We start from the raw sequence: 20,022 nt of genomic DNA on the forward strand, positions 1-20,022 counted from the left end.
TTAAATGTATAAATCATTAAGAATAAAATTTAAATATAGCTTTCAATCAACAGTTAACTTTTATAGAAGAGGAGGCAAATTAAAATGGGAGAGGGTTACTTTAATTGCCTTTTTAATTAAATAATGAACAAAAGTTAAATTTTGCAAATTAATATGATAGGAAATTTAACAAAAACAGCAGGTAAATAATAACACTGTTTTGTTTGTTCAGTGGTGTGCGTCCGTTAATTTTTTACAGCTGCCACATGAGATTTTCTGGAATTGAGTGGATAAGTTAGAAAAGGCTAATCTCCTACACGGAGGAAACCACATACATTTTTTTTTCAATAAAAATATTAATTGCATTGAAACAAAAGTCAATTAAAAGAGTAATTGATAAACATATAAACATTGTATCATCACTACAAAAATTAAGCATTTAATTAGATCAATCCACTTTTTAATCGAAGTTGAGGACTGTTATTATCAAGATAATACCTTAAACTACCCAGCAAAAAAAGCGTCGCCAAAAAAGTTATGAAAATATTATTTTTGGATCCGGAAGTGGTGCAAAATTGACGCCTTCCATAAGGGAAATATGTTAAGTTCCAACGATGATGACATCGAAACACTTATTTCTGAAATTCTTATAGAAAATTCTTCAAATTCTGATTGATATTGCATATATAACACAATTGTCGAAGTGGCGATTTTTTTATATGTATATAACGTAACGGGTTTTTATTTGTTTATGCACTTAATTTTTAAACCCTAATATTTTTGAATGATGAATTTTTATTTTTTTTTTTGTGTTTATATGTTTGCTTTATGTACCCAGCAAAAAAAGCGTCGCCAAAAAAGTAATGAAAATGTTCTTTTTGGATCCGGAAGTGGTGCAAAATTGATGCAGAAGCGATAAATTTAACATGGGCTTGTCATAGGATGGAAGTTCTCCATTTCAACATCCGTTGCACTGAATTTGCATCACTTCTTTAGATGTGATCCGAATTCAGTGTTTTGGATGTAAATTAAAAAATTCTGTGATATTTTGTCAAATAAATATTTTTTTACAATTTTTAATAGATTCTAACGCTTGTCGGAAACGTTTTCAAAATTTCACAATTTTTTCAGATTGGATTTAGCATTTTTTTCGACAAAATTTAAATGATTTGTACCATTTTATTAATTCTTACTCTGTTTTTAATCTATTTGAAACAAAAAAGTGTAAATTGCCCATTAAAAGTATGAAAAACCCAAGTTATAAAAAATTGAATTAAAAGAACTTTCTGGGTAGTTAAAATAAAGAACATCATTGGGAGTGTATCTTCTGGAAGTGCTTTAAAAGGTGTGCCTTTGGAAGAACATCAAAATTTTTTTGCTGGGTAGGTCATGAATTTTTCATCCCTATTTTGTATGCCCTCCACCATAGGATCGGGGGTATATTAACTTTGTCATTCCGTTTGTAACACATCGAAATATTGCTCTAAGACCCCATAAAGTATATATATTCTGGGTCGTGGTGAAATTCTGAGTCGATCTAAGCATGTCCGTCCGTCAGTCCGTCCGTCTGTTGAAAGCACGCTAACTTCCGAAGGAAACAAGCTATGGACTTGAAACTTGGCACAAGTAGTTTTTATTGATGTAGGTCGGATGGTGTTGAAAATGGGTCATATCGGACCACTTTTACGTATAGTCCCCACATAAACCGGACCCCAGATTTGGCTTGCGGAGCCTTTTGGAGGAGCAAATTTCATCCGATCCGGTTGAAATTTGGTACATGGAGTTAATATATGATCTCTGACAACCGTCAGAGATCATATATTAACAAATTGGTCCAAATTGGTTCATAATTATATATAGCCCCCATATAAACCGATCCCCAGATTTGGCTTGCGGAGACTCTAAGAGAAGCAAATTTCATCCGATCCGGCTGAAATTTCGCACATGGTGCCAGTATATGGTCTTTAACAAACATGCAAAAATTGGTCCGCATCGGTCCATAATTATATATAGCCCCCATATAAACCGATCCACAGATTTGGCTTGCGAAGCATCTAAGAGAAGCAAAATTCACCCGATCCGGTTGAAATTTGTTACGTGGTGTTAGTATATGGTCTCTAAAACCATGCAAAAATTAGTCCATACCGGTCTTAATTATATATAACCCCCATGTAAACCGATCCCCAGATTTGACCTCCGGAGCTATTGGAGGAGCAAAATTCATCCCACCCGCTTGAAATTTGGTACGTGTTGAAATTTGGTACATTGCGCTAGTATATGGCCGCTAACAACCACGCCAAGATTGGTCCATATCGGTCTATAGTTATATATAGCCGATCCCCAAAAATAATCTACCAAAATTTTATTTTGTCAAAATTTTATTTCTATAGAAAATTTTGTCAAAATTTTATTCCTATAGAGAATTTTGTCAAAATTGCATTTCTATGAAAAATTTTGTCAAGATTTTATTTCTATAGAAAAATTTGTTAAAATTTTATTTCTATAGAAAATTTTGTCAAAATTTTATTTCTATAGAAAATTTTGTCAAAATTTTATTTCTATAGAAAATTTTGTCAAAATTTTATTTCTATAGAAAATTTTGCCAAAATTTTATTTCTATAGAAAATTTTGTCAAAATTTTATTTCTATAGAAAATTTTGTCAAAATTTTATTTCTATAGAAAATTTTGTCAAAATTTTATTTCTATAGAAAATTTTGTCAAAATTTTATTTCTATAGAGAATTTTGTCAAAATTGCATTTCTATGAAAAATTTTGTCAAGATTTTATTTCTATAGAAAAATTTGTTAAAATTTTATTTCTATAGAAAATTTTGTCAAAATTTTATTTCTATAGAAAATTTTGTCAAAATTTTATTTCTATAGAAAATTTTGTCAAAATTTTATGTCTATAGAAAATTTTGTCAAAATTTTATTTCTATAGAAAATTTTGTCAAAATTTTATTTCTATAGAAAATTTTGTCAAAATTTTATTTCTACACTGAAAAACATATTTACGTGATATTAAAGATTACGCAACCTAAATTGTAGTATGCCAAATTTACAAACTAATAAGGACAAATTTCTTTAAAGCAATGAAATTTTAATTAAAATAAATATAATCTTTGCTTCAAAAATTTTTTCCATTAAATTTAGGACACAAATTTTGTAAATTTGCGACCCTCCGTTAAAGTCGCATGTCTTTGAACTAAGGCTAATTTTCCTTAAGGTAAAGAAACACATTTCTAATACAAAGAAATCGTCCTTAAATTAACTGATATATTGAATCTTTAGATTTAAGATAAAAACGCTTCGAATATAGGCTAAGACTTATTTTGAGGAATTAGCATCTCTGCTTTAAAGTTGTTTTGGAATTAAGAAAACATTTGTTACTTTGAAGTATCCGTTATAATTTGGATTTTTTTTTGGCATTCGTTTGTACGTGTATAGCTTCATTAATACACCGCGAAAAGTGAATTAATATTCGATAAATGAGATCTGAATCCTAATTTTAATTTTATTGATCCTAGATTTAAAGCCAGGCAGGTCGCTAATATATTTCTTTATTTTAAAGAAGCCGCATCAAAATCATTAAGGGAAGGTCAAAATCTTTGGATCCAATTAAACTTTTTTTTTTTGAGTATACACTGAAAAAACAGTGAACCCACCAGAAAGAAAACATTTGATTAATTATAGAAATTTTTTAATATTTTTAGAAAATTTTAACTAAACAGTATTACAAACGCAGACATCACACAGATATCACAAAAATAAGTAAATATTTTTCGACAAATTCAAGAAAAATTATTAGACATAATTAATTTTTTTCACTTGTTAAAGAAAATTTTGTAGTTTGAAGGAAAAAATTGGAGTTCAAAATTTCAAGAATGTCTTTTTTGACATACGAAGTTCATGATGGGCACATTTGTAATAAAATTTACAAATTTAAAGAAATAATGAACTACAGTCGACTCCGCTTTAGCGCAATGCGCTTTACTGAAAAACCTCGGATAACTGAAATCGATCGCATTCCCCAGTTGTTTTTTCTGTCCATTTCATTTACTCCGCTTTAGTGAAACTCCGCTTAACTGAAAAAATCGGATTACTGAAAAGTTTTTTGTGTTCAAATGAGTTTCGTCACATTAGTATGACTTCGCTTTACTGAAAATGCCACATTCTCGCTATTGAGAGAGAGTACATTTTCTTCTCCGTATTGAGAACGCTTTATTTCAAGTGAAGATGGCACTTTCAAAACAGTTTAAATCACTCTGTAAATAAAATCAACTGAAAGGTAAAATTGTAGATGGCACACACACGGAATCAAACACCTTGTTTTTATTATTTTATGTACATAGCATTGGTCATAAGTTCGGTTAACTGAAATTGAGTGGATTTTTTTCCAGTTATACGGAGTCCGCTTTACTGAAACTTTTTCAGTTATCCGAAGTTCGCGTTACTGGAAGTTTTTTTCAGTTATCCGTTGTCCGCTTTAGCAAAAACTTCGGATAACTGAAATTAAATGGCTGCATTTTTAACGTTTCAGTAAAGCGGAGTCGACTGTATTTTGTGAGAAGTACGAATTTAGTAAAACTTTTTACTTTATTTTTGTATATTTTTCCCGTTTTTTAGTTCATTTAACTAACGTACGCAAAAAATTATTAGAGTAAAGGAATAAATCCAAATATATAATAAATCCATGAACTAAAATAAAGTTAAATTGGCTTTAGTGAAATAGAGAGTTCACTGTTTTTTGAGTGTATATAAAATTTCGGAACAATATTGAAGGACGTAGCGTGATTACAATAGACAGGCGGACATCGTTACATCGTCCAAGAATTTCTCTATATAGTGGGAAATATATATTTCGATGAGTTACAAACGGAAAGGCATGCTATGATAGTGAATAGAAAAATTGAAATGCGAACAACATATTAGTGGACGGCCACACAGAGTCACATCGGCTGGAGATGTGAATCTGGAATTTTTAGGGGACTATTCTATGCTGATCTAAGTTGCTTTTTTGTAACATGCAACGGAGTTCAACAAAAAGTGCATTATGAACTCCTCTAAATGTTGATCAATGCATCGTCTAATGGGAGAACTCAAAATCCAATCGGCGAAATTCAAATGTATGTGACAAGGTGTTCTCCCCAACGAAGAATCTCATGTCCCTGTTAAACAAAAGTTTACATGTATTGATTCAGACATTATGTTGCATATATTGCCTTTATATATAGCACATAATGCTCTGTCGACTACCGACAAATAGTCCAAGCGACTGTTCAGCAACAATTTGGGGAAAATATCGATTTTCAAAGTGGATCCACCTCGGATTACTCGAAAGTTTAATTTAAGATTCATACTTCAAATACACTTTAATATGAATTTAGGTTAGAATTTATTTTTTTCATAAACATAAAAACACAAAGAGATTTCAGCCAAAACAAAATTTTGACCTCTATTTGGTTTTGATATTTTGATCAAAACAAAAACCCCTCAAATGACCCAACCTTTGTGAGGAGTGAATAAAAACCAGTTTTGTTTTGTTGTAACAAAGTTTAAAAATCCTCTCTTTTTTTCATTGCTAAAACCAATTTAACTCAAAAATGAAAAAATAAATAAAACAACTTCAATGGTGAATACCATTCACTCACTAACATAATACAAGACACTCAATTGTATAAACCTACAGCTATAAAGCTCAGTGCTCAGTGTTAAGCCAGCTGACCAAAAAACCATAAAAAATGCATGGAGGTATGATAGACAGATTTGAAATACCGCAAAACACAGTTATAATACCCCGCCCATACATGTACCCCACCATCAACCAACCCACTCTCGTCGCACAATAAAGCACACAAAATACCTAATTCTCTGTAGTTATGAGTGTGGAACTCATAACAGAGAACTTCAATTCATACCAATGAATTGAAACGAGTAAACGTACGCGAGTCACAAGAGACAGAGAAGAATAGACAAAGAACCGAAATAACAACAACAACAAATAAAGGAGTACAAAGCACTACATAGGAACACATAAACGAATAGTTGAAAAAAGCAAAAGTATGTATAGGCCAGTTCTTCAATAAATAATAGGTTGAAACAAATAAAACAGTGGGCTTTAACATGGTGAAGCTTTTAACATATTTTTAAGGCTGATTCCATTTACTGGAAATTTTCAGGAAACGTAGACGGTGATCATGTGTTGCAAATATGGTACCTCATTTTTTATATCTGGACCTCCTCTTGGCCGACCTTTTGAAAATTGGATCAAAATTCTCCGATTGGCTTAAAATGTTCAGGGAAGCTTCGGAATGTCGTCTAAATAAACCACTCTCATATACTTGAAATTTACAGACGACGCACAGTGGTTCCAAAACGCTTTTTTTGGAAATAATTCTGCAGCTTTTGAACGGATAAAGCTATCAAGCTGAGGTGTTTTCCTCTTAAGTTTGTAAATTTGTGGATACCTAGTGCGTCCACGGTTTGACCTGTAGGCGTTGAAAGTTGGTCACCTCGGGGATATGAAATTTTTTTAGCTGTCAACTCCGCAATTTTGAAACGATGAGAATTTGTAAAGCTCTAAAAAAAGTTCGCGTGCGTGTGCGATTATCGTTTACTGTTCGCATGATATAGGCCCCACAATTTATTGTTTTGCAGAATTTTGGCAAAGTGGGGACAGTATTTTGAACCTAGAATTTCCGTTTTTGAGTGAATTTGTAATTTTTCTTCTTAACTGTATTCCCTACGAATTCTACGAATTTAAAAAGAAAAAATGTATACCTATATGCCTTACATTAAAAGTTGTTCAAAAAAAATCGAATTTTGACCATTTTTTTGTGGAAAAAGGCACATACATTCTTTCTGTCGTAACATATTTTTTATAGATTTCTCCCAGTCTTGTTTTACTTGTTTCTTACAGAAAACCAAAAAAGGTTACGTTTTAAGCTTTTATTGGCCAATTCGGTCAAGTAGTATATGAGTTCTTTTCCTTCCAAAATCGGAAAATTTTCAAAACAAAAAAAAAAATATTTTCAAAAATTCTCATTGGGCAAAGCACCGATTGCTAAGCCGATCTCTTTTCCAAAGAGCCCTATGTGTCAACTAACTAACTGTAAAAGGTTTCAACATCCTACCAGCAGGGCTGTCAATTTTGCCGATTTATCGGCATTTTGACGATTTTTAACTCAAAAAATAGCAATTTCCGATTTTTGCCTCGAAAATGACGATATTTACTCCGTTAAAAAATGTGGGAAAATCGAGCGAATTCGAAATCTGAACCGATTTTGATGAAATGTTGCTTACTTTAAGGTTTCCTAATTACCTTGCATTAAATTTGAAGTCGATTTCAACCAATGGGCTCAACACGACCCCATTGGTTGAAATCGGGCGATACATATAAATGGTGGCCTTATCTAAATTTGATCCGATTTTTCTCCAAATTCAATAGCGCTCGTCCTTGTGCCAAAAAAGCACTGAAGTAAGTTTCATCAAAAGAATTGGACCGGAATCCTGCGAACAATACATAGACAGACCGACCGAAGACTCAGTATGTTTTATGGAGTCTAAAATCAATATTTCTGGTAGGCACATTTTTGTTCGGATCAAAGTCATTATACTCTAAATACTATGTTGGTTGCGATATAAAATCTGGATGCATTTATTGTTTTTAATGTTTTGCAAGCTGGAATATAGAATATGCAAAGAGTTACTGGATGGCGGATATGCTTACTCAGAATGCGTAACCAAAACATACGTTTTATTTTAATATTATTTAAATTCCCGATTATGACGATTTTTTCGGGAAAAAGTGACGATTTTTCTTAAAATTTTATTGGCAGCCCTGCCTTCCAGTCAACAGCAGAGAAATATGCAAATTACAAAAAATAACGTTTTTTCAACATATGTCCCCACTTTGGGGATTTTTATACCAATTTTGGGAATGGTATACTCAGCAATATTTCTTAAAACAATTTTCTCTGCAAAAATTTATATTTAGACCCGGGTAAAATGATGCATTTCTGCAAATGTACGTTTATATGGGGGCTATACCTAAATCTGAACCGATTTAAATCAAACTCGGCACACTTGACGATACTATCAAATGAAGCAAATTAGAGAAAAATTCTGGCTTCTGGAGCATTATAAGTGCATATGGGGCGTAACATTTATATGGGAGCTATATCTAAATCTGAAACGATTTCAACCAAACTCGGCATGCGTAGCTAGAATGTTAATTCTACTACCTGTGCAAAATTGCAACTAAATCAGTGAACTCTTTATGAGTTTTCAGGTTTATTTTTGGGTTTAATTATATCATGAACATTCTCAATATATTTAGTGTCAAGAATTTTTTGAAAGTGATCCAGCGATAAAAACTTCGAATTTCCGAATTCATATTTTATTATAATTTTTAAAATTTATCAAATATCGGTAGGAGATTGTTTTCAGCAATTAACGCAAAACCTTCCATAAGGTTAGGCGGCAGCCCGATGTATCTGGCTCACTTAGACTATTCAGTCCATTGTGATACTACATTGGTGAACTTTTCCCTTATCACTGAGTGCTGCCCGATTCCGTGTTAAGCTCAATGACAAGGGACCTCCTTTTCATAGCCGAGTCCGAACGGCTTTCCACATTGCAGTGAAACCACTTAGAGAAGCTTTAAAACCCTCAGAAATGTCACCAGCATTACTGAGGTGGGATAATCCACCGCTGAACTGTTTGGTGTTCGGTCGCAGGAATCGAACCCACGACCTTGTGTATGCAAGGCGGGGGTTGCACCACGGTGGCTCCCAAACCTTCCTTAAATGTGCGATATTTTTTTAACAAATAGTCTCTCAGTTAAAAAAAATCGGGAAGACGCTGCGAAGCGTGTCAGCTTCGGATAGTGTTAAAAACAAGTACATTGTTGTCTTATATGTTTGGAAATATATGATTTTGCCATAATTTGGAATCTGGTCTTTTATGAATAAGTTAATTTAATAGGCGTTAAAAAATTCGAAATATTTGTATAATGACAAAGAACCCGCCAAAAACACTCCGATATATATTTTTAATAATTATTAGAATGGACAAAGGTTTGAAAAATCTTGATTTGTTGTCTTTTTATACCCTCCACCATAGGATGGGGGGGTATACTAACTTTGTCATTCCGTTTTTATACCCTCCACCATTGGATGGGGGGTATATTAACTTTGTCATTCCGTTTGTAACACATCGAAATATTGCTCTAAGACCCCATAAAGTATATATATTCTGGGTCGTGGTGAAATTCTGAGTCGATCTGAGCATGTCCGTCCGTCCGTCTGTTGAAATCACGCTAACTTCCGAACGAAACAAGCTATCGACTTGAAACTTGGCACAAGTAGTTGTTATTGATGTAGGTCGGATGGTATTGCAAATGGGCCATATCGGTCCACTTTTACGTATAGCACCCATATAAAGAGACCCCCAAATTTGGCTTCCGAGGCCTCTAAGAGAAGCAAATTTCATCCGATCCGGCTGAAATTTGGTACACGCTGTTAGTATATGGTCTCTAACAACCATGCAAATTGGTCCACATCGGTCCATAATTATATATAGCCCCCATATAAACCGATCCTCCGATTTGGCTTGCGAGGCCTCTAAGAGAAGCAAATTTCATCCGATCCGGCTGAAATTTGGTACTTGGTATTAGTATATGGTCTCTAACAACCATGCAAAAATTGGTCCACATCGGTCCATAATTATATATAGCCCCCATATAAACCAATCCCCCGATTTGGCTTGCGAGGCCTCTAAGAGAAGCAAATTTCATCCGATCCGGCTGAAATTTGGTACATGGTGTTAGTATATGGTCTCTAACAACCATGCAAAAATTGGTCCACATCGGCCCATAATTATATATAGCCCCCATATAAACCGATCCGCCGATTTGGCTTGCGAGGCCTCTAAGAGAAGCAAATTTTATCCGATCCGGCTGAAATTTGGTACATGGTGTTAGTATATGGTCTCTAATAACCATGCAAAAATTGGTCCACATCGGTCCATAATTATATATAGCCCCCATATAAACCGATCACCAGATTTGACCTCCGGAGCCTCTTGGAAGACCAAAATTCATCTGATTCAGTTGAAATTTGGTACGTGGTGTTAATATATGGTCTCAAACTCCCATGCAAAAATTGGTCGAAATCGGTCCATAATTATATATAGGCCCCATATAAGCCGATTCCCAGATTTGACCTCCAGAGCCCTTGGAAGAGCAAAATTCTTTCCATTCGGTTGAAATTTGGTACGTGATGTTAGTATATGGTATCCAACAACCATGCAGGAATTGGTTCCTATCAGCCCATAATTATATATAGCTCCCATATAAACCGATCCCCAGATTTGACCTCCGGTGCCTTTTGTAGAAGCAAAATTCATCCGATCTGCTTGAAAGTTGGTACGTGGTGTTCGTATATGATATTTAACAACCATGCCAAAAGTGGTCCATATCAGTCCATAATCATATATAGGCCCATATAAACCGATCCCAAGATTTGGTTTTGGAGCCTCTTGGAGGAGCAAATTTCATCCGAGTGCGTTGAAATTTGGTACATTGTGCTAGTATATGGTCGTTAACAACCATGCCTAACTAGGTCCATATCGCTCTATAGTTATATATATCCCTCAGATAAATCAATTTCCAATCACACAAAAATTGGTCCATATCAAGTTCATAATTGTATATAGCCCCCATATAAGTGACCCCCATATTTCAATTCTGGCTCTCTACGTACCGTGCAAAAAGTCCATATCGATTCGTAATTATTTGTAGACTTACCTATACATAACTTTTTTGTCTAATATATACCACGTATGGACTAACTCACAATTTAGAAAACGATGTTAAGAAGTTTTAAGATACCACAATCCAAGTATTTCGATTGTGGATGACAGTCTTTCGTAGAAGTTTCTACGAAATCCATGGTGGAGGGTACATAAGATTCGGCCTGGCCGAACTTACGGCCATATATACTTGTTCTGTTTAATACTAAAGTCAGTTGGGCCTGAAAAATATAACAACCATATTGCTAAACGAGAGTCATTACAACTCTCCGACATGGTACTCTACGTACCCATGTACTCATAGAACACTTGATAGTTATTCATTCACTTACTCACCTGTATATATAAAATAGTTAAAATAAATCCAATGAGAAGATTTCGTTGTATTTGTAGTAGATGTGACAGCGACAGAGACGATACAAACGACGACAGACTTGACGATGGCGACGACGAAGAAATTGTTGATACTGCCTTATGATGATTGTTATGCTGCTGCAGCCGCTGCTGTTTTTGTATCCAAGTAGGATTTATAGAGGGGGTGGTGGTTGTCATGGCTAGGGTGGGTTTGTTCATGGAGCTGCCGATGTTATTACTGGTGGGGTTTACGGTGGATGTGACGTTTGCGGCACACATATTTGAAGACTTTAAGTCATTTGAATGTTTATTTATTAACATTTTTTATTCGTTGTGCTGTTGCTGTTAAAAATTCCCTTCCACACATATAAATTGACTGATTTTATATTTTTATGTGTTGTTTTTTTTTGTCGTTGAACTTGTTTTGTTATTATTTTCGGGTTTACTTTTGTTCCCTCAAAAACACTGCTATTATAAGCCGGTGGCAAGAGGGCAGTGGTGGTGGTGGGTGGTGGTTATATTGTATCCAGTAAAAAAATTAATTGTCGTGGGGATTACACATACAAATAGACACATCATATACACCACATTGATAAACAGAGAGAAGCTCAAAGAGAGGGAGATGGGACACCAAACACACTAGCACTTACACAGCATACAACAATGAGAGTCACGAGACAAACAGCGCGGGAATTTAATGCAATTTTGTTTTCTATCTTTTTTTGTTTTGATGGGGCGAAGTTTTGGAGAGCAACTCGGGAGTTGTGGTTGAAAGTTTTACAAACTAAGTTTTCGCAGATTTGCTGGTCGTTAAGTTTTTAATAAATTGGTCATGATTTTTTGGAAGTTGAGTTTATTTAGTTTGGTCACAGTATAAATTAGTATCAATGATATGTCAACATTTTTAAAAAGTGTATTGTATTTTTTGTGCGATGGAACTGTAGATGAAAATAAATCAACAATTATATTATATAAATAAATTTGTTTTATTTAAAATTTTGTGCAAAAATTATATATAAATAACTAGTTTTATTATGATTTGTTTATTTGCCCTAATTCAATTTCTTCACTTCATCATAGTTTGCTTAGTTTTGAGAGGAATAGCAATAGTTGCCATATCGTTGCAATTCTGTGTCTTAATAAATAAATTAAATACCCATGCGGGTACCATTGCGGCAGAGGACTACTCCTCATCGTAAGGATTTCGTCTAATAGCCGGTTTATCCTTTGATGGTGGTAACCAATTTTGGATTCGGATTTTCGTTACTGAAAGCTCCGGTTACATCTTGCAATGTCCTAGTTCTAAGATAAATATCTCTCAGTATTTCCAGAACTTTAAGAAGGCAGTATAGTACGCCTTTAGACCTTTGTGATTGATTTTCACGCTAGAATTATGAGAGTAACTTTTGTCTTCTTTTTTGATAAACCCTTTGTTCTATATATTGCCCACCTCAAGGAGATGATAGTAAATCATCCGTGGCTCTAGTGTACTACACCTTCGCAATCAATTAGTTGCGGGATGAAAATTATGTGATTGATGTGATTTTCAATTTCTTTAATATATTAATATTTTTTAATTTAGGTTTTTTTTGAAAATTTTCGAAGGACAACTTTAAACACGAATTTTTAATGTCGTAAAATATCGATTATAAAAATTGACAAAAACATCTTTATCGACTTTAAGTGTTTTTTTTTTTTGCAAATATTTTTATTTTTATCTACTCTATCCCTTCTAGTTAATACCGTTTTATTTTATTGTGAGTATGGCAACTCTGTATACAACTCCATTAGCAAAACATGAGGTGAACTCAAGAAACAGAAGAATGGCATAAATACTTGAAAAAAAAGCTCAGCTTATTACTGGCTTTAGGATGGCTAACAAAACAAACAAGACACAAAAAGAATTACAGTGAAGATAATGTGAGAAAATAGATAAAGAGCATAATACAGAAAAATATCTGTTTATAATTTTCTACAATCACATTGAATAATAAAAGATTATATTATAATTTTTTTATTGTTAAAAGAACACGTATAATTTGACATTTATTTATAAAACTTATCTATATTCTTAGCATGTTTCTGAAACAGGTTAAGAGCAAATAAAAAAGTCTCAATGGAATTGTAGAAAAAAGAATGGTAACATAAGAGAACAAGAAATAAACAAATCATAAGAAAACTGGTTTATGACAAGAAAAAGTGCAAAATATTTTAATTTTTGTTTTCGGTCATTTTAGTTTTTGGACAAATTTAAATTTAGGGCAACAGAAAGTAAGGTTCTTGACCGAAGAATAGACTAAATTTGCTTTTGGGGCTACAAAAATGGTACAAAATTTGTATAATTAATGGATGTTCACATAAAGCACTTTAATTATTGAAAATTTTCATATCACTATCACATTTCTTTTCATGTTGTTTATATGATAAATATACATATATATACGCATATGTATGTATATCCAAAAATTTTTATATCCATGCATTTTTTCCATTTTTGTCAATATCTAGAGTTTTATTTTTGATTTAATTTGTTTATCATCTATTAGAAATTGCTTGGATTAGTTGTAAGTTTTGTCTTCATTTAATTTTTAATATTATTTATTAGTTGTAAATATTTTTTAAACCTATTTTTCTTTTTTTTTTTGTTTTTTTTTAGTTTTAGATTTTTGTTCATATTTGTTGAATTCTTATTTAAGTTTTTTTGTTGACTATTATTTATATTTGTTAATTCTTTGTTGTTTTAAAGATACCCTCAGAAAAAAGTGAACGCAAGATTTTATGGCTGATTTTTCTTTTTTTTAGTTCATGAGAATTAGTTGTTTTAATTAAATATATCCAAATGTGAAATATTTTCCTTAACTAAAAATGAGAAAAAGAATGGTATACAAATGAAGTAAACAATTTTACTTAATTTGATGAACTATTTTCAATTATATTCCTAAAATGGGCGAGTTTACTTAAATTGCTTTCACAAGTTTCGGAAATGACTAAATTTTTCTTTAATTGTGTCTGTCTTGAACGTTATTAGTGTTGGGAAAGTAACGAGTATTTGATTACAAGTACTCATTACTAGTAAAAGAGAACTTCAATACTATATTTTTTTCCTTTGACGGCGAGTCGGTGGATTGAAAGCAAAATTCTTGATTTCCGGAAAAGTATAAATAAAAAAAAAATATAAATAAATAAAACTTCGGTTTTCGAATTTCACTTTATTTCGCGATTACTTTTTCTGAAATAATCAAAATTATACATGAAAACAAACATATTCCTGTAAAATCTTGTCGAAATCTCGACGACAAAGAAAATGAGTATCAATGAAGTTAAAATTTCTGCTTTGAATTAAGCTATTTTAATAAAGTAACCGCCAAACCGGACTATCGACTCACAAGAAGGTAGTGACTCCAAATCGCGATGATAAACAAAATACGACGGCCAAAGCGCGATCCCGGAGGCTGTACACGACGATGCTGACGAAGTTTGACTGCGTGGTAATGGACGACGAAACCTACGTCAAAGCCGACTACAAGCAGCTTCCGGGACAGGAGTTTTATACGGCAAAAGGAAGGGGAAAGGTAACAGATATTTTCAAGCATATAAAACTGTCAAAGTTCGCAAAGAAATATCTGGTTTGGCAAGCCATCTGTACCTGTCGCTTGAGAATTTCATAGCTTCCGGGACTGTCAACCAAGAAATTTACGTGAAAGAGTGTTTGAATAAACGTCTGCTGCCTTTACTGAAGAAACACGGTTGTTCCGTACTGTTTTGGCCGGATTTGGCATCTTGCCATTACGGTAAAAAGGCCATGGAGTGGTACGCCGCCAACAACGTGCAGGTGGTTCCCAAGGACAAGAACCCTCCCAACACGCCAGAGCTCCGCCCAATTGAGAAATTCTGGGCTATTTCAAGCGGAACCTAAAGAAGACCAAAACAACTGCTAAGGACGAGCAGCAGTTCAAGGCAAACTGGCTTTCTGCGGCGAAAAAGGTGGACAAGGTGGCTGTACAAAATCTGATGGCAAGTGTCAAGCGTGAGGCCCGGCAAATCGGATTTGGAAAAGCGAAAGCCTAACTGAATATTTTTCCTGAATTTTATACTAATTGAACTTGAAAAAGAAATTTAATTTGATTTTTTAAATAAACGATTTCACCGATTTACACGCGTTTTCCCTTGACCAAATTTTGACTGTATCACCCTTTAGTACCGGCCTTTACTAGTTAAAATGTCGGGAAAAGGCCAAATGGCTTCAGCTCAATGCAAGAGATAAAGGATGTGAAAAATGTAACATTTGCGAGAGACTTATGAAAATTTGTTTCAAGCTAAAGATTTGCATATACTGTCAATATTTGAAAGACATATATTTAAATAAATGCAAGAATCAGACATACACAATGCTATATATACAATGCTGTTTCTAACGAGATCTGTATATCTACAACGGCCTATTTTATAACACTGCAATAAATCTGGAATGTGGAATTAAAAGTACCCAAAATGTATTTTTATTTTTTTTTTTAAGTAAAGAGTAACGATTTTTTTATTAAAGTAACGAGTAGTAAAGAGTACTCAATTCAAAAGTACCGACTGGTAACGAGTAGTCGAAAGTAATCAAAATTTACAACACTAATGGTGTTTTCTTTTCTGAAAAAAGTGCTTTGCCTTCATTTTGTCTGTACAGAATGCGCATTTTTAAAATGTTACCAGAAACCTAAAAAAATTCTATCATTTCAGCGGGCAGAAAAGAATTCAAAGAAGGAAACAGGGCAATCGCAGCACTCTCGTTTGTTGGCAGTGCTGAAAATGCCCGTAATTTGCCTCTATGCGTGGCGCTATTTTCACAACAGAATTCGAAGCCTTTTCGCACTTTTGCCTTTTTTTTGCCTTTTTTTTTTTTAGAAAAGAACCTAAAGAGTACATTTTCCGGGCAAAATGCAAAAAAAGTGTTCATTTTTTACAAGAAAAGAAAACGCCATAAACGTTATATAGCGGTAAAGATATTTTACCAGTTGGAGCTAAGCTCCATTTTTTTCTTTCAAAATGTGACATTTTCTTAAACAACACAAAAAAAATCATTATTTTTGGTTCACTTTTTTTGGGTGTATTTATTGTAGTTTGTTAATATAGATTTTTTTTATTTTTATAAATTTATTTTTTTTTTCATTAAAAGTTTTTCTGTTTCTTCTTTCAGTTTTTAAATTTAGATTTTTATTTACTTTAATTCATTTTTATTTTAATAAATCATAATAATCAATTAAAGTAATCAATTATTTGCATAAAAGGTTTAACAAATTTAAAAAAAATACATGTTTTCTTTTCACTTCTTGGTTTTCATGTATTTAGTTTTTACTATATTTTAATTTATTTATGAGATTTCTTAATTTTTGAAACACCTTTTTTGGTAGTTTTTATTTTTATTAATTTTTTTGTTGCTGTTGTTTTTGATGCTATATTGTAATTTTTAGTAAAATCCAATTTATTAAGAGTTTTCCTAATTTTTGAAAATCATTTTTATTTTGTAGTTTTTATTTTTGTTTATTTAGTTTTCATTACATCATTTTAATACATCTCTTCTAGTTATTGTTATTAGTGATATTATATAGGTTTTAATTCCTACGATCATATGACCTGTCAGATCATTTTAATATGTGCTCATCTGTTCTCCACTTGTCATATTTTTATGGAATTTGCTTTTCTCCCCCCCCAAAAAAAGGGAAATTATTATAAACAATAGTCCCCCATAGCAATGTCATGGAGTAGCGAAGTCAACAGAGCCAGAGTGTAGTACAAAAGCAAAGCCGGCAGCATCATTCTCTGTTTAACCCCCATGTTCACAAATGCCTATGATTGGGGGGTATTGAGTACATGTGAGTGTGTATATGGTTGTGGGAGAGTTGAAGTTTTTCTCAAATGAAATCAACATAGCATTCTTATTGCCGTTGTTGTTTTTGTTTTTCCAGCAAGAAATAATAAAATAAAAACCCCGACAAACGTGAAAGCAACAGCAATGCAAAGGTATGCCACTACCGACGCGTCAGCAGACAAACATTATGGGGTTTTAAATACGAAATAAAAACGAACTCGACGCACGCACGGTAAACAAAATTTGTGTGAACGTTTGTAAGGTAGACGAGACGGTAAAAAGAAAACTATAGAAAAAGGTAAAATACTTTCTTTTATTAAAATAACAACAACAAAAACAATGAAGCATATGATGAATCCACAAAAACAACATAGTGTAAAAATTCATACAAACACCGACTCTCTTAGAGAAATGGTAAATTCAAAACAAATGAACACATGCACATAATATTCATACATCGTTGAATTATTGGGCGGGTTTTTTCACATTTGTTTAGTAGCACCAGACGTGAAAAAAAGTTGAAATTATATTTCTGTAATTTCAACTTTCTTTTGTATAAAAATATATTATTTTAATTCTTCCAAACTGAATTAAATTCTTTTTAAGCGTTTTATTTGTTTTTATTTTCTTCATCATCAATTTGTTTGGAAGAAACACACCTTCCTTTCACACACACATACACAGTGCATATTTTGCCCCTCACACACTTGGCGCTGTAAAAAATGCGTTTGTATTTATTTTTCTTTTTTTTCGTGTGTCGTACACCTTTTTCTGGTATTTCTGTTGTTGCGTTTTTTATGTTATTATTGTTGTATACCTATTCTTCTTCTTCGGTTTCTTTTACTTCGTTTTCAAAACTTTATCCACATGCATGTTGTTGTTGTTGTTATTATTGTTGTCGTCTGTATGTATCCACATTCATACAGATGATAGACGAACGACTATACACTTGATTTTGGTATTATAAAATATTTTTTGTTTTATTTGCATTTTCCACTTGTTTAACTCACAGAGACCAAACAAAATTAAACTACACAATACAATTTGTGGTCATACACACTCACACATATATATGTACTAGCACGAACGTACGTACCGATGAATTTTTTTTTTCGTATATTTCTTCTATTTTTTCCCTTTTAACTTTTCCGATTTTGTTTTTCTTTCTCTACTACGAGAGTATCTCTCTCGTTTAATTCTTCTTCAATTTAGTTGGATCCTATTTGGGTTCCACACCACACACACACGAGAGAGAGAGAGCGATTATTTCACGCCACTGTACCTCACGCACTTTTCTTCCGACGACACGTTGTTTACTCGAACACGGTTGAAACTCGAATGAATGAATGAATTTGTGAGCGAACCACATTTCAATTGGAATCTTTTTGGCCTGTTGTGTGGGTCAGAGATGAAAATAGTGGTAATTGGATGATATGCATGTACCATTTTTGGTTCATTTTGTACTAGCGAATATCTTTTACCATCTTCACTGACCTTAACTGTGGGAGAGGAAGATGCAAAAGATATCTAATTGGAGTGAATAAATTGCATCAGAAAGACAATTTTGTATTGTAGTGAAAGGGCTTGAGGATCCTGAGGAAAAGGGGGAGCTATGTTTCACAAATATTTTTTTTATTAAAATCTTTATAACTTTAAAATAGGCTCTGTATCCTGATTGTTTACACCTGAATATAGAATTGCAAAAAATAAATAAATATCTCGTTGATAAAAAGTAAGGACCCGACATAAAAAGGCAAATGGATAGACTAGGTTTCGAATGTAAACCAGAAGACAAAAATAGGTAAGACAAAAAATTGCCACATTAAGTATTGCAATTAGAATTTTTCAATGGCCGTATACCCGAGGAGACTACGATCACTTAGTTTGAATTTTTATTACCAGATAGACTAGTCCGTAAGATGAGGAGCCACCGTGGTGCAATGGTTAGCATGTCCGCCTTGCATACACAAGGTCGTGGGTTAGATTCCTGCTTCGAACCAACACCAAAAAGTTTTTCTGCGCTTGATTATCCCACCTCAGTAATGCTGTTGACATTTCTGAGTGTTTCAAAGCTTCTCTAAGCGGTTTCACTGCAATGTGAAACGCCGTTCGGACTCGGCTGTAAAAAGCCGGTCCCTAGGTCATTGAGTTTAACATGGAATTGGGCAGCACTCAGTGATAAGAGAGAAGTTCACCACTTTGGTATCACAATGGACTGAATAGTTTAAGTGAGCCTGATACATCGGGCTGCCACCTAACCTAACCTACGACAAGTCTTGTGACTCAGAATAACTTTTGTGATTCACGAAAATTCTCGTGAACGAACATTTCCGTGATTCTCAACAAACTTCGCGATTTGTGGGAATTCTCGTTATTTAAAACCATGATCGGTGAGCGTAAATTCACTCTTGAACGTGAGCATTTTAATTTTGTATTTTGTTTGAACGAATTTTATCGTTAGCGTGAATTTTCTTAGTAAGCGTGAAATTTATCGTGAATGTGAATTTATTCGTCAGTCCTACTCACGGGGAAACGTGGGGACCAAAAAGCTTTATATAAGATAATTTCGTTTGTGTATTTAATATTTGTTTAGTCTAAATCAAACGACGTATCAGAGAGAAAATCACAAATGTTATTTATTACTCCCCACCACTGTAGTCCAAGTTTTAGCATGCTCGCCTTGGACACACAAGGTCGTGGATTCGATTCCTGCTTCGGCCGAACACCAAAAAGTTTTTCAGCGGTGGATTATCCCACCTCAGTAATGCTGGTGACATTTCTGAGTGTTTCAAAGCATCTCTAAGTGGTTTCACTGCAATGTGAAACGCCATTCGGACTCGGCTATAAAAAGGAGGTCCCTTGTCATTGAGCTTAACATGGAATCGGGCAGCACTCAGTGATAAGAGAGAAATTCACCAATGTGGTATCACAATGGACTGAATAGTTTAAGTGAGCCTGATACATCGGGCTGCCACCTAACCTAGGCTAACCTACTCCCCACAAATTTAAAGTTGTGTGAA

At 33.5% G+C, this 20,022-nt stretch overlaps 1 protein-coding gene across 3 annotated transcripts in view; it reads right to left on the bottom strand.

The window, feature by feature from the left end:
* Ptp4E (Protein tyrosine phosphatase 4E) overlaps window positions 1-18,326 on the bottom strand; it is a 446,480-nt gene extending 428,154 nt beyond the window's left edge. For all 3 annotated transcript variants that reach the window (XM_075302616.1, XM_075302615.1, XM_075302614.1), the window contains exons 1-2: window positions 18,067-18,326; window positions 11,128-12,083 (exon numbers count right to left, since the gene is read on the bottom strand). In XM_075302616.1, coding sequence (XP_075158731.1) covers window positions 11,128-11,466 — 339 coding nt within the window. In that variant the 5' untranslated portion in view covers window positions 11,467-12,083; window positions 18,067-18,326. The remainder of the gene's footprint in view (window positions 1-11,127; window positions 12,084-18,066) is intronic.
* Window positions 18,327-20,022: the final 1,696 nt, after the last annotated feature.

This window comes from Haematobia irritans, chromosome 3, assembly GCF_050003625.1.
Source record: "Haematobia irritans isolate KBUSLIRL chromosome 3, ASM5000362v1, whole genome shotgun sequence".
Taxonomy (NCBI): Eukaryota; Metazoa; Arthropoda; class Insecta; order Diptera; family Muscidae; genus Haematobia; species Haematobia irritans.